This window comes from Camelus bactrianus, chromosome 16 (genome assembly GCF_048773025.1).
Source record: "Camelus bactrianus isolate YW-2024 breed Bactrian camel chromosome 16, ASM4877302v1, whole genome shotgun sequence".
In the NCBI taxonomy this organism is placed as follows: Eukaryota; Metazoa; Chordata; class Mammalia; order Artiodactyla; family Camelidae; genus Camelus; species Camelus bactrianus.
Window position 1 is genome coordinate 10,645,065 of NC_133554.1, and position 13,721 is coordinate 10,658,785.

Sequence of the window (13,721 nt, forward strand, 5' to 3'; positions counted from 1 at the left end):
TTTACTTCAGCGAGGACACGGGGATGAGGCTGATAGGTTGAGGAGGGAGAGATGGTAATGATTAATTGAGAATAAAACACATGTGACCATCTGAAGTTATCTTTAAGGCTTGGCCAAGTTGTGTCTCAAAAGGATGGAGAAATAATGAAATAAAAACTGGTCTGTAGAATCTTTATTTTCATTAAATGTAAACAAATAAATGAAAAAATAATTTCCTCACACTGCCTGACCTGTACAGAAGTATTTCTTTGCCTTTGGTAGTGAGTTTATGGGCTAGTTAAAGCAGAATATATATCGTAAGTGAATAGATGGAATATATTAAACCCAGTTGTTCATTTTTATCAGTGGTGGATAGGGTGGATGGAGACTCTGTGCCCATGGAAATACTAAAACAAGAAGTCAGGAATACCCTTCTTAACGGGGCTGCCATCTTCTTTCCTGATCGACAGACCCGGCGGAACCATCTCTTCACCATGATGGTAATTACTTACGTTAAAAGTGTGGATTCCATTCCTGAAGTGTCTTGGGTGAAACTTACTAGTCTTTGTTTTCTCTAGATATTCTCACAGTTTCAAATTCTCAAACGTTTATTTAATACATATTGTATGCAAACTTGTATGTGGGATGCAAATATCTAAGGACATGGCACTGTACAACCTCCATTCCAGAACCTATTCAATCACAAAGGGCGAGTTTAGTCTCCTTCATCTTTATGACATGCTTATAATCAAGTGTTCTTTTTAACGTTTTACCTTTTTGTTATGGGAAAATCTAAAGACAAAACTAGACTAAATAATACATGTAATGAATCCCTCCAACCCCCAAATGTACTCATCACCTAGATTCAGTAATAAACTAAAGCTAATCTTATTTCATCTATAAAATACCTCACCCACTCCCCCACCCCTAATTATTATTTCAAATTAAATCCCTGACATATTTTATTCATAAATATTTTAGTTTATGTCTGTAAAGAAAATACAACCAAGTTTTAATTCTCAGCTTGGATCTACTCATGCTCCCAGACCCTTTCTCCTTGTTACTCAAGCATCAGCACTGGGGGTGAAAAATGCTTTCAGTATTTACAAGCATTATATTACCAAATGGACTATCCTTATACCAAAATCCAGGTTTTTAATTCTGAAGGCAGTATTTCTATATGAAAATGAGCATGATACATGAAAAAAATACATTAATGATAATGTAAAATAAAACAAAAAACTTTCTTACTAAGCCACACCAAAAGCCTAGATCTAGGTGAAGGAGCTTTAGAGTTTCTAGTGTTTTAATGATGTTAAGACACAGGGAAACATAAGTAAACTAAGATGTACAAAAAAGCAAAATTACAGGCTAATCTTACTTATAAACATAGTTAGGAAAATACTGACAAAATATTAGTAAACCACTCCAACAAAATGTAAACAAAATTATGACTGAGTTGGATTTACCCTAGGAATTCAAGGATGATTTAACATTAGAAAATTAGTCAATGAAATCATAGAGGAAAAAACATTTATAAATGCAGAAAAAAATTTAAGATTAAATTTTGATGATGATTAAAATGATAAAACCATTAGCAAACTTGATGTAAAAGAGAACTCCCTTAATCTGATGGAGGGTGTGTATCTGAAACCTACACTAAACAATATACTGGATGGTGGGTCACTGAAGCATCCCTTTCAAAAGCAAGGAATAAGACCAGGATGCTTAATATCACTACTCTTTGATATTGTATTTAGGGGGCCTAGCCAGTGATATAGAACAAGGAAAAGAAATTTTAAAAATAACAATTGGAAAGAATAAAACAAATGATCATTATTTGTCTGTGTAGTTAAGCAACTAACAGAATTATTGAGAAGAATTTGATGAAGAAAACCAGATGCAGAATTTACAAAGGCATTTCTGTTTGCAACAGCTAATTAACTAGTGCAATAAAAGTGCCCTGCTGTGATGCATTAAGCTTTATAGAAACAAAAGTGGCAATAAAAGAGGCATAAAATGTGGTCCCTGATGCCAAATGACTGCAGTCCACTTGGGGACACTGCCACAAGGAGAAACTGACTCTGTATACTATAGGCATGTAGAGGAGAATCATGTTCAGTTTAAGTGATTGAGGAAGATTTCAGAGAGGAGAGAGGATCTTTGGTTGTTTTCAGCTGTCTACAAAATTTGCATATCAGCTTGAGGGATCAGGTTTTTACCTTCCCATTTTATTGAGGTATAATTGACATACAGCACTGTGTAAGTTTAAGATGTACAGCATCATGATTTGACTTCTATACATCATGAAATGATTATCACAAGAAGTTTAATAAACATCCATCATCTCATACAGATTCAAAATTAAAGAAATATAGGAAACAGGTTTTTCCTTGTGATGAGAACTCTTAGGATTTACTCTCCTGACAACTTTCATATATAATATCCAGCAGTATTAATTTTATTTATCATGTTGTACATTATATCTCTAGTACTTAACTTATAACTGGAAGCTTGTACATTTTGACTGCCTTCATTCAGTTCTTCCCCCCACCATGCCTCCAAACCCTACCTCTGGAAACCATAAATCTGATCTCTTTTTCTATGTCTCTTTGTTTTTGAAGTGTAATTGATCTACAGCACTATGTTAGTTTCTGTTAAACAGCATAGTGATTCGATATTTCTATACATTTTTAAATGATCACCACAAGAAGTCTATTTATCGTTATGTCACCATGTGAAGATATTACATGGTTATTGACTATATTCCCCACACTGTACATTTCTTACCTGTGACTCATTTATTTTGCAACTGAAAGTTTGTACCCCTTAATCTCCCTCATCTATTTCATTCCTCCTTCTACCTTCCCTCCCCTCTAGCAACCATCTATTCTCTGTGTCTATAACTTTGTTTCTGTCTTGTTATTTATTTTGCTTTTTAGATTGCACATATAAGAGGAATCATACAGTATTTGTCTTTTTCTGGCTTATTTTACTTAGCATAATACCCTCTAGGTCCGTCCATGTGGTCGCAAATAGCAAGGTTTTATGGCTAATACACATTCATTTTGTGTGTGTGTCTTCTTTATCCATCCATCTGTTGATGGGCTCTTAGGTTGCTTCCATATCTTGGCTGTTGCAAGTAATGCTGCAGTGAGTACAGGGGTGCATATACCTTTTCTAGTTAGTGTTTTTGTTTTCTTTGGATAAATACCCAGGAGGGGAATTGCTGGATCATACTGTTTGCCACAGTGGCTGCACCAATTTGCATTCTCACTGACAGTGCATGAGGGTTCACTTTGGATCAGGTTTCACTTTGTATCACCTTTGATAGCATCAGCCAACATGATGCACAACAGGTTTATACTATATAGCACAGATACTCAATATCTTGTAGTAACCTAAAATGAAAAAGAATTTTGAAAAGGATTATATATGTTTATGTATGACTGAAACATCATGCTGTACACCAGAAATTGACACATTATAAACCGACTATACTTTAATGAAAAAAATAATAAATTAAAAATTTAAAATAAATAAATGAAAATAAAAAATAAGTTTAAAAAAGTAAACCTGCCATCTTTTGTTCAGACAGTGGTTCTGGTCCCTCTTAGCGCTAGGCTGGGTGTAAGTCAGCCTATGAAGTGATCTGCCCACCCCAGCTTTCCTCATGCTTGGCAACAGTGGGCCATGGCATTTCATGCTTCTCTAGGTCCCTGGAATATCATGGAATAGACTTCCTGAATGTGCATCTTGTTTTCTAGAAAAATGTCACCGAGCAGGAACACAAGCAGTCCCTGCAGCTCACTTTCCGCTCACTGTGCACATATTTTAGGTAAGTTTATTAATTTTTTTCAGTTGTCCAATATTTCAGATCTTTGCAAAGTTATTTTCCTGAGCTATCCCTTCCTTTCATGTGCTTTTGGATTAACCAAATACTTCCCTCACTCAGCCAAGTTCCTGGAGTGAGGTACCAAGTAGTCTCAGAAGTAGCTAAAATAGAGGTAGAATAATAGGCTTATCAAGAGCCTACTCCAGGGGGTGGGTATAGCTTAGTGGTAAGATGCACAAGGTCCCAAGGTCCTGGGTTCAGTTCCCAGTATCTCTGTTTAAAAAAATAAACAAACAAGCAAAACCTAAAATTACCTCCCCCCATTAAAAAAATTAAAATTTAAAAAAAAAGCTTACTCCAAGTTCTAGTCACTGTAAGACAGTTTAGAATTGAACCCAATGGGAACCTCTTTGAACACTTCAGTTTTTGTGTGATGTTTGAAGACAAAAACTGAAGCCAAAGGATTTTGGGGTCCGGTCCTCAAGTCTGAAAACCCGGTTCATTAAAGCCCAGTTGCAGAGGCACAGAGTGGTAATTTCGCAAAAAGTATGCTGGGAGGCATGACGTGGAGACTGTTCCCTGCTTTGACCTGCCAGAGAAGCTCATGGGCCTGTAGGATGCATTCCTGGAGGTGTAGACTCTTGAAGGAGGGAGGGAGCTAAAAGCTTGAGTTTGCAGGTCAGGCTATACCTGGTGTGGAACTGACACTGAAATCTTGTTGGGTTCTCTATTGGCACCTTTTGAAAATCCCCTTCCTGAAACAGGTGTTGTGCCTAATTTGTCTCCTTTCAGTGATAAGGATCCAGGCGGCCTTCTGCTGTTACCTGAGAAAGGTGACCTGGCCGACATGGACATCAGCGAGGTGCTGACGGTCATGGGCACCCTGCTGTCTGTTGCTGCCCGGGAGGTAAGTGATGGCTGCTCCCTGTTCCCTTTGCCTCATGCCTTTAGGAACAAGCGACAGGGCAGTCAGGGTGCCTTCTGCTTTAGCTGTTAATTCTGCCTCCTGCATGAGTCAGTATGTGCTGGAGCCAGGACTGAAACCCTGGCTATTCAACCCTCAGTCTTGTTCCCTTTTCACTAGGTCAGACTTACTGTAAGGTGTATGTAGAGAAATGAGATAGCGTTTGTTCAAGAGAAGTCCTCAGAATCTTTACCGTTTGGAGATCACATGTGTGTCCTTTCTTCCTGGTCACCTGCCTGTGATACAAAGAAAATTAGGGACCTCATTGAATCTCCCAGGCCAGGGATCACTGAGCCATTGAGATGTTTCCTTGAATTATCTTTCAGTAAAAGATGTTTATGGTTATACTAAAGAGAAAGAGTTACATTTAAAAAAATTTTTAAGGTGGTCAAAAATGTACCTAGTCTGAAATTTTTCTCATAAGTCTATTAAATCAATAGGTATTCACTGAATGCTGCTGTGTGCCGGGCCCTGTGCAAGGCACGGGGGCACGGTGCTAAAAGAGCACAGTCTGGAGGAGCAGACAAACATGCAGTCACTTATGACAGTACAGTAAGGGCTGTGAAAGGGCTTGTGGGGACAGAAGAACACACTTGACCCACCTGGTGATGGGAAGGAGTGGAGCTTCAAAAAGGCTTCTTGAAGGAGGTGGTGTTGGAGCTCCTTGTGAGACCACGAATAGAGTCTGACCAAGCAGTGAGGAGGGAGTGTCCCAGATAGAACAGCATATCCAAATAACTGGTGACAAGATGGGGAGGAGCGGGCATTTGACGAGGAGAGTGATAACAAATAGGCTTTGAACATGTTGGGTTCATGGTTCTGGTAGGACTTCAGATGAAGACACCTGGTTGGACACTCAGGAGCGGAGTCAGGGCTGGAAATGGGGCTTTGCCATCATTAACCAACGGGTGATAGTTGAAGCCATGAATGTCAGTGTCCTTTCATTGCCTGTGGGTGTCGTGAGGAACTTACACGGAGAAAGGGCAGCCAGGAGAGTAAAGAGTGACAGGAAGAAATTCAGGGGAGACAGCAACTGAAGGAGGAGAGTTTCAAGGAGAGTGGTCAGCTGAGCCACCAAGGTTAAGGTTAAATGGAGAGGCTTTGCTGTCTAGGTGGTAACTGATATCTTTCCTCAATGGTGTCAGTGAGTGGTGGGAACAGAGGCAGTAGAATGGCAGGGAGGGGAAAGGAAAGATCACAGCAGGTATAGGCAATGTTTTCAAGCGGAATACACATACAAAGAATATGTATTGATGTACAATTTAAAGAAACAACTACCCATTTTAAGGACTAGAACATTACCATTATTTTTGAAGCCTGCCCACCACCCACATGCCCTTCGTGGCTCACCCTCCTCTTTCCTCACCAGAGGTAACCATTTACATTCATCATTTCCTTGTTTTTCTTTTTAGTTACCCCTACATAGCAGGTTTGTTTTGCCTGGTTTGGGCCTTTAATGGAATCATGCAGTGTATAATCTTCTGGGACAAGTTTTTTTCACTCAGCAGTATTTCTGAGATTCATCAGTGTTAATGTATGTGCTGTAGTTTGTGTTTTTTTTTTTCACCAGTATACAATATGCCTCTTATGAATCAGCCACAATTTATTTATGTTTTACTTGGAGAGTTAGGTTGTTTCCAGTTTGGGGCAATTACATGGCAGTTGTAATATGAACATACCTTGTGGTTCGTATGTGCAGGAATTTATCCCTAGAGTTCAGGTGACTCTTCAGATAAGATGGAGAAGATGATGGTTAGAGAGCCAAGAGGGGTGAAGAATTGTTTTTTAAGGTGGGAGAGATTTGATCGACAGCTCAGGGGAAGGAGCCAGAGAGAAAAGGGATTTGAAGATGTGAGAGAGAAGAGATAACTGGTGGGGTGAGGCTCCTAAGGGGTGGAAAGAGACAGTACACGGGGTAGAAACCATCTGTAAATGTTCTCAGAAACTGTAGGGCAAGAGAGGAGTTTCCATAATACCACCTTTCTTGGTCACTTTTGTGTTGAAAGCTCTTTCACAGTTCCTCCCCGCTTCCCTCGAATCTTTTTGCCTGTGACAGCTGCTCTCTCAGAGGATGCCCTCGGCCGTGTTCTGTGGCTGGATGGCCTTGTAAACACTTTCCATTTGTCTGCTCCCCCGTAGTGTGAGCTGTTAATGCTGGAAGGCGCCCAAGGGGAGGTGGGCTCTGTGCTCTTCTCCCTGTTCTGGTCCGTCCAAGGCAGCCTGCTGTCCTGGTGCTACCTGCAGCTGAAGAGCGCGGACTCTGGAGCCAAAGACCTTGCCATTGACCTTCTTGGAAAATGTGAGTTTCAGTACAAAACCCATGAAAGCAGCTGGGATTTTGGGCTTTGGCTCTGTGTGTGAGCTCTCTTCTTAGTGCTTCATACATAGAGCCGAGTCTAGTTGTGGTTTTCGTTTCATTATTACAAATCAGATCTGTCTTTGGGTTGTTTTTTCGTCTTAAAATAGAATTCTCCAGCATGTCATTCTGCTCAGTTTCCTCATGAATATGGTAGTATACCTAAGTATTTTTACTGTAATGTTGGGTCATTTCACAGCCTGAACATTGCCTCTGCGGTCATACAGCACTTAAGATGATATCGTACTGTTCAGTAGAGTCTGTCTTCCCTGTTTTAATCAAGTTCTCCAAAAAAAGAAAGTCTTGAACTTTTAAAATCTAAAGTACATGAGCACTGCTGTGATCTTTGCTGATAATGAAGATACTCAGAGTAATGTCCCATAAACCAAAGAAAATTATATGAAACCCAGCAGGTTCTGTAATTTTTATGTGGAAAATTCAGTTCTATCAAACATGATCTCAGCAGCTGTGACAAAAATTCTTATGCTGTTGAGTCCTGTCTGTTAAAGTTTGGCCTGTTGGATGGCGCAGCCTAATCATGGGCCTTTTGTGAACAGAGGGAAGGAAAGGCAGACTGGCAGCTGGGTTGGTCGGCTTATAAAAGTGATAACCTCCACCCCACTGGAGAGTAGCAAAGACAAAAAAAAAAAAAAAGAATCACTCACTTTAAAAGTAAACTTTTACTGAGATCTGCTGCGCTTTTCCATCCCAGAGGAAAACATTTGTATGACACTTAATGGTCTCATGGTCTTTCTGATGTGGAATACCCTCTACAGCTTCTGTGACCCTCTCCAGCCTTGTCCTTAATGATCACCAAGCAAGTGATGTTTCTACCATATGCAGTATTATGTTTCTTATGTTTTGGTAGATGTGGGACAGTTTTTGGCAAGCCTGAGAGTGATTTTGGAATCACTTTTGTCACAGTACAGTGGAAAAACCATAGTAGAAAAACTATGTAATTCGGTGTTTTCGATGGCAGCTCGTCAACTGGTAAGACAAAGTGACAGCCATTTGTAAGGGGCGGGAGCGGTTTGGTGACCTGCATCCCCAGCAGAGTCTGAGGTGGACGCTAAGAGCTTCATTCATCTTCCTTTAGGTGATCTTTCTGGTGGACTTTTGCACATTAGACATTTCACACTGCACCCTCTTGAGAGAGTTCAGTACCCTGACAGATCTGTTAAAGGAGCTCTGTGGCGACCCTGATGGAGGAGTGAACAAGGTACCCTGAGCTGGCATTTGAACCGGCTTTGCATCTCCCCTGAGGAGTGCTGTGACCATATGTGATGAAACATTCCACTCAGTGCAGGTCTACACAGATAAGTTACCTCTAGAAGACCCCCCTGTATTTTCTCGGGGGTTTTGCATCCGAGTTGATTTGTCACTGTCAGCATTAGAAAGGAGACACAGAGGCAGCTGATAAAATTAGTCTTTCATCATTTTATAGCACATGAAGTTACATAAAAACCACGTAAGTGAATAGCCAGATTAAAGTCTGCAAGAGAAAATGTGTGTTGAAAGGCAAGTTAGAAGGTTTGGTGTTTAGAGGAGTTTTCTGCCTTATTTAACCTTATAGGACACAAGGTTTTTTCATGTCTTGTTTGAATCTCACAAAAAATTGGTGGGATAGAAAGGGCATGTATTAAAAAACCTGTTTTAAATCAACTATACTTTTTAAAAAAGCCTATTTTAAAGGCAAAAAAGGGAGGGAGAAGGGAGGATGGGCTCAGATTTGCCAAAGTCCCAAATAGGGCTTAAGGTCTTAAACTCCACTGGAAATTCATGTTAGTACTGATTTGTAAGAAATAGTTCTGTTAACAACCAAATGACCCAGCGATTCCATTCCTGGGTATATATCCCCCCCAAAACACCAAAACACTTATTCAGAAAAGATACATGTACCCCAATGCTTATAGCAGCATTATTTATAATTGCCATGATATGGAAGCAACCTATGTGTCCATCAACAGATGAATGAATAAAGAAGATGTGATATATATGCAATGGAATACTATTCAGCCATAAAGAAAGAAAACAAATGGTTCTGCCATAGTTAGAAAATGGAAGCTAATCAGAGTTACTCCAGTGTAGTGGAAACCCCATGTCAACTCTGCTGAATAAATGTACGTGGGTTGATATGTGTACATGGGAACATCAGGTGTGTCTTTAGCCTGTGTGATGGTTTGTGTAGGGCTGTCAGAGGTGGTCCGTCGGGGGCGCTGACATAGAACGCAGTTTCTGGTGCGTGGCTGGATGCAGCATGATGGAAACCTTTCTTTCTTGACTCATTTTTCTGTGTAGCTGGATGTTGAGACTTGGCAACAGGAACGCCCTGTGGTGTTGCACACGTGGACTAAGGAGTCTGCCCACAACTATGAAAATAACTGCCACGAGGTGTCTGTCTTTGTTAGCCCAGGGGCAACCTATTTTGAGGTGGAATTTGATGAGAGATGTGAAACTGAAAAAAGGTACGACTCCCCTGTTCTTTTTTCCCCCGAGCAACAATGGATCAGAAATGAGAGAAAGGAAGTGACAGAGGTTATGCTTTCACAGGTATGATTATCTGGAGTTTACTGATGCCAGAGGCGGGAAAACACGCTATGACACAAAAGTTGGCACTGATAAATGGCCCAAGGTGAGTGGTTTTCCCAGAGAGTGATGTATCCATTCTCCTCTTGTCAGCCACTGAGGGGTAACAGGTGGTCTTTGTGGGGAAGCATTTAGTTACACTTTTGTGAAAGGAGGAGTTTCTGTCAGAGTTCAGCACCTGTTTTGTACGTAAAGTGTTCTGGGCACAGATGTGCCCGTTTATGTTCCGTCCGTAGCCGTGCTGGCACCACAGTGGCGGGGCTGTCATCACAGCAGAGACCTGTGGCCCAGAAAGCCTGACAGTTTACTGTCTGGTTCTTCAGAGGAACAGTTGGCCACCCCGGGTTATATCACACTGTCCAGAGTAAATGGGGAGTTTAATCCTTAGCAAGAAAGGGCCAATGGGTCCAGGAGGGCCCAACCGTGGTGAGGAAAGCCAGGCGTCCCCTTCACGGTTAGGGTCGCTGGGCTCTGGGGCGGGAGGCTGAGCGTGGCTTCACTGTTGACCTCCTCTCTGCTGTCAGCGCTCTTGGCTGGGAGCAAAGGATTGGGCAGCGCGCTCTCTGGCGGAGTAGGTAGTGGGCAGATGGGCACCTGAGGTTTACAGAGCTGACCTGCAGTTTTCAACTTTGCTGCTTCATAAGGTGCAGTCGTGAATTTTCTGTTTCAGTCACTCCATTGTACATGTTTCCTTTAGTAGTTTTGCTGGGGGCAGTAAGATATAATTATGAAAATATAGACCAATTTTTTTCTTTTATTTTTTGAGCGGGGGGGAAGGTAATTAGGTTTGTTTGTTTATTAGTGGAAGTACTAGGGATTGAACCCAGGACCTCATGCATGCTAAGCACGCACCCTACCACTGAGCTATACCCTCCCCACTAAGACCAATTTTTTGAGTCACGGAGACCATGCTTACTGCTGAAATGCTGCCTTCTCCAATCAGTTTGACCACATGACTTCTTTGTTTGTCTTTAGAAAGTGACCTTTAAGGCTGGTCCCCGGCTGCAGTTTCTCTTCCACTCTGACAGCAGTAACAATGAGTGGGGCTACAAATTCACTGTCACTGCCTACGGACTGCCTGATGTCGCCGTGTCTTGGGGGTTGGATTTACAACTGCTTGTTTCCCGGCTGATGGGACGCCTCGCTTCTCAGTGCCTGGCACTCAAGTCTGTGCATCGTAAGTCCACATACTGTCCCTTCTCTTCTGCTACAGCCATGTGGACAAGCACGGTGGTACCCTCTCTCGTGTAAGTTGTCTCCACGTAATGGCAGAGCAGAGGTATTGATAAAATTACCCCTTGATACCTTTTTCATAAAATTTCTTGACTCAGACATTGGGACACATCGCAAAGGATGCTGTGGAGTCCCTGTCTATGGAGAACAGGGCTGGTAGGGAGCTGGGTGCTGGCCGCATTGCCATCATTCTTTTGTGAGTGAATTTTGGTTTACTCCAATAAGAAGGCAGAAATATAAAATAAATGAATTTTATATTCTTTAATTATGTGACTGTGCGTAAATATGTGAACATGAATTTTGCCTTAAAGTGATTTCTTCAACTTAGTCATTAAATTCATCCAGGAAACAAGAAATAGAATGACTTTCTCACATATCTTATTTCTATATCATTTCTTGAATTTTTCTCACTTTAACAGTAAAATATCATAAATTGCATAATGGAAGAAGCCAAGGAGAAAAGCCATTCTTACTCCTAATACCCAGAGATAACTACTATTAACATTTTCATCTATTTCCACCTAGTCTTTTTTCTTTGTCTATTCATAAAAACATATATGGTGGGTATTTTATTATTATTATTATTATTATTATTATTATTATTATTATTATTATTATTATTATTATTATTATTATCATCATCATCATCATCATCATTTTTCACGAACAAGTTTACACCCTATGAACATGTCCCCATAATTAAACATTTCTAAGCGGTCTTCTGTTACACCCTAGAGGTGGTTCACATTTTGTTCTCAGCTTACTACCCAGGTTAGTCGTTTCAGAGGTACCTGTAACAGAAGCTGTCATAAAGAATGGCAGCATTTCAGGACTGCCTGATGGTTTGGGTTCATCAGGGTATGTGCTTGTGAAGCATCACAGTTATGTTCTGCAAAATGTGGGAGAATTCCCTATCAGTCTTAATGCCCAAGTTTTTTTTTAAACCTCTTCATCAATTCAAAGATTCTCAGTACATTAAGGGAGAAACAGCTCTCATAAGCCTTCTTCTTCTCTTTCCAGAATTAGGAAGTAACTTGGCAGTACCTCAGGCAAAAATGGCATTAGTCCTAAACTCCCCCTTGTGGAAACCTGTCTTCAGGCACCAAATGTGTCCAGAGTTGGGATTAGAAGCAAGCTGGCCCACTCACCCACACCAGGATGATAAGGAGGTATTTACTCTTCTCTTGTCTTTGTATTTGGAATGGAAATGTTTACTAATATCTGTAACTTTAAATTATAAACACTTGTGTTTATATCTTATCCCCACAAAGCTGTCAGCTCCTCAAGGGCAGAAACTATCCCCTGTTCACTTGGGGTCCCCACTGCGCACCACAAGGGTCAGCGTAACGGTGTTCAAAAGTACTGAATGACTGGCTCTTCAGTGAAATATAGTAGGTGCTCAGTAAATCTCTCTTGATGGAGTTATTAAACAAGCAGGTCGAGTCTGTTTCCAGTGCCCGCTGAGTCAAACTTTAAATGATTTACACTGTACCTGTTGTTCTCCATGGGACAGTAGCACATTATTTAAGCTTATAATAATTAAAACTAAACAAGTTTGCCCGCTGTCTCTTTCTCATCTCTCTGTCCCCCTCTCTCCGTCCTACTTCTTTTCCTGCCTTCTTCCCTTCTCCCCCGCCCCCACTTATTCAGTAGTTCATTGCTGAGTCCAGGGGCTCTTCCTCAGCTTCTCTTCTCCCTGCCTCTCTGCTCCTCCAGGCCCTCTCTTCTTTTATTCCATGGCAGTCCACTGTCTTCTCTTACCTCTGGCCACTCCATCTGCCTTCTTTATTACCGCTCTTCCTCCTCTGAAGAGTAGGCTTCCTGCTGGCTTTCTCCCCTTCCCTGCCACCCATGGAGACGTCATCCTGTCTCCTCTCTTCTGCTGTCACATTGGTGTGGATAATTCCTAAGTATCAGTTTCCAGCCCTGGTTCTTCTCCCAGGCTCCAGTCAGGTGTCCCCGCCTTCTGTTAGGTATTTCCATGTCAGTGTTCTGACTCCCTTTAACTCAGAAATGTGAGACCAGGACGTCCCCCCAACTGCTCACTCCTGCTGTTGTGATTGTTTTCCCAGGCATTGAGCCACTGCTCCCTGGCATCACCTTTATCCCCACCTTTCCTGTCTGTTCAGCTGCAAGCCCTGTGGATTCTTCCTTGAGATGTTCATCTCTTTCATGTCCTCTGTCTCCATCTTTATCTAGGCCCTCATCTTGCACTCACATTGTTACATTGGTACCTACCACGTTTTTTTTAATCACTGCATTATCTTGTCATTCCACTGCCAAGCACCATTAATGGCTCCCTGTTGCCCACAGGGTGAAGTCTAAACTCCTCAGTGTGACAGTCAAGGCTCTCTGCAGTCTCCTTTCACCTTACCTATCTGACTCTAGTTCCCACCACTCCCCAACTGAGACTTCAGGCCAGGTCAGTCTCCCCACTGACTCTTAACTTCTGCTAATGGTTGTGTTCCTCAGGGCCAAACCTGCCCAGTCTTCAGGGTCCAGTCCTAAGCCCACCCCCTCCAGGAGGCTTTTCTTAATTACTTTAACCTGCCAGGAGCTCTCTCCTATGAATTCTCAGCACTGGGTGCCCCTTCTAGGCGTTTGGCACTTGATAGTCTTTGCTTTATTGTAGTGGTAGTTTTTTAGTGCTTTTAATGTTTTATTTATGTTTACCTTTTTTTAACCCATGTATCTGTCTGATCTCCCCAGAATAGATTTAAACTTCCTGAGAGTATGCACCATGTTTTATACTTCTGCTTTGGCCTAGT

The 13,721-nt window shown here is 41.6% G+C and overlaps 1 protein-coding gene across 2 annotated transcripts in view; it reads left to right on the forward strand.

Annotated features, from left to right (window-relative positions):
- ZZEF1 (zinc finger ZZ-type and EF-hand domain containing 1) overlaps positions 1–13,721 on the forward strand; it is a 94,687-nt gene that overhangs the window by 37,734 nt on the left and 43,232 nt on the right. For both annotated transcript variants that reach the window (XM_074342559.1, XM_074342558.1), the window contains exons 16-25: positions 346–479; positions 3,747–3,817; positions 4,607–4,721; positions 6,918–7,077; positions 8,003–8,124; positions 8,231–8,353; positions 9,433–9,599; positions 9,685–9,766; positions 10,696–10,897; positions 11,974–12,122. In XM_074342559.1, the coding sequence (XP_074198660.1) occupies positions 346–479; positions 3,747–3,817; positions 4,607–4,721; positions 6,918–7,077; positions 8,003–8,124; positions 8,231–8,353; positions 9,433–9,599; positions 9,685–9,766; positions 10,696–10,897; positions 11,974–12,122 (1,325 nt within the window). The remainder of the gene's footprint in view (positions 1–345; positions 480–3,746; positions 3,818–4,606; positions 4,722–6,917; positions 7,078–8,002; positions 8,125–8,230; positions 8,354–9,432; positions 9,600–9,684; positions 9,767–10,695; positions 10,898–11,973; positions 12,123–13,721) is intronic.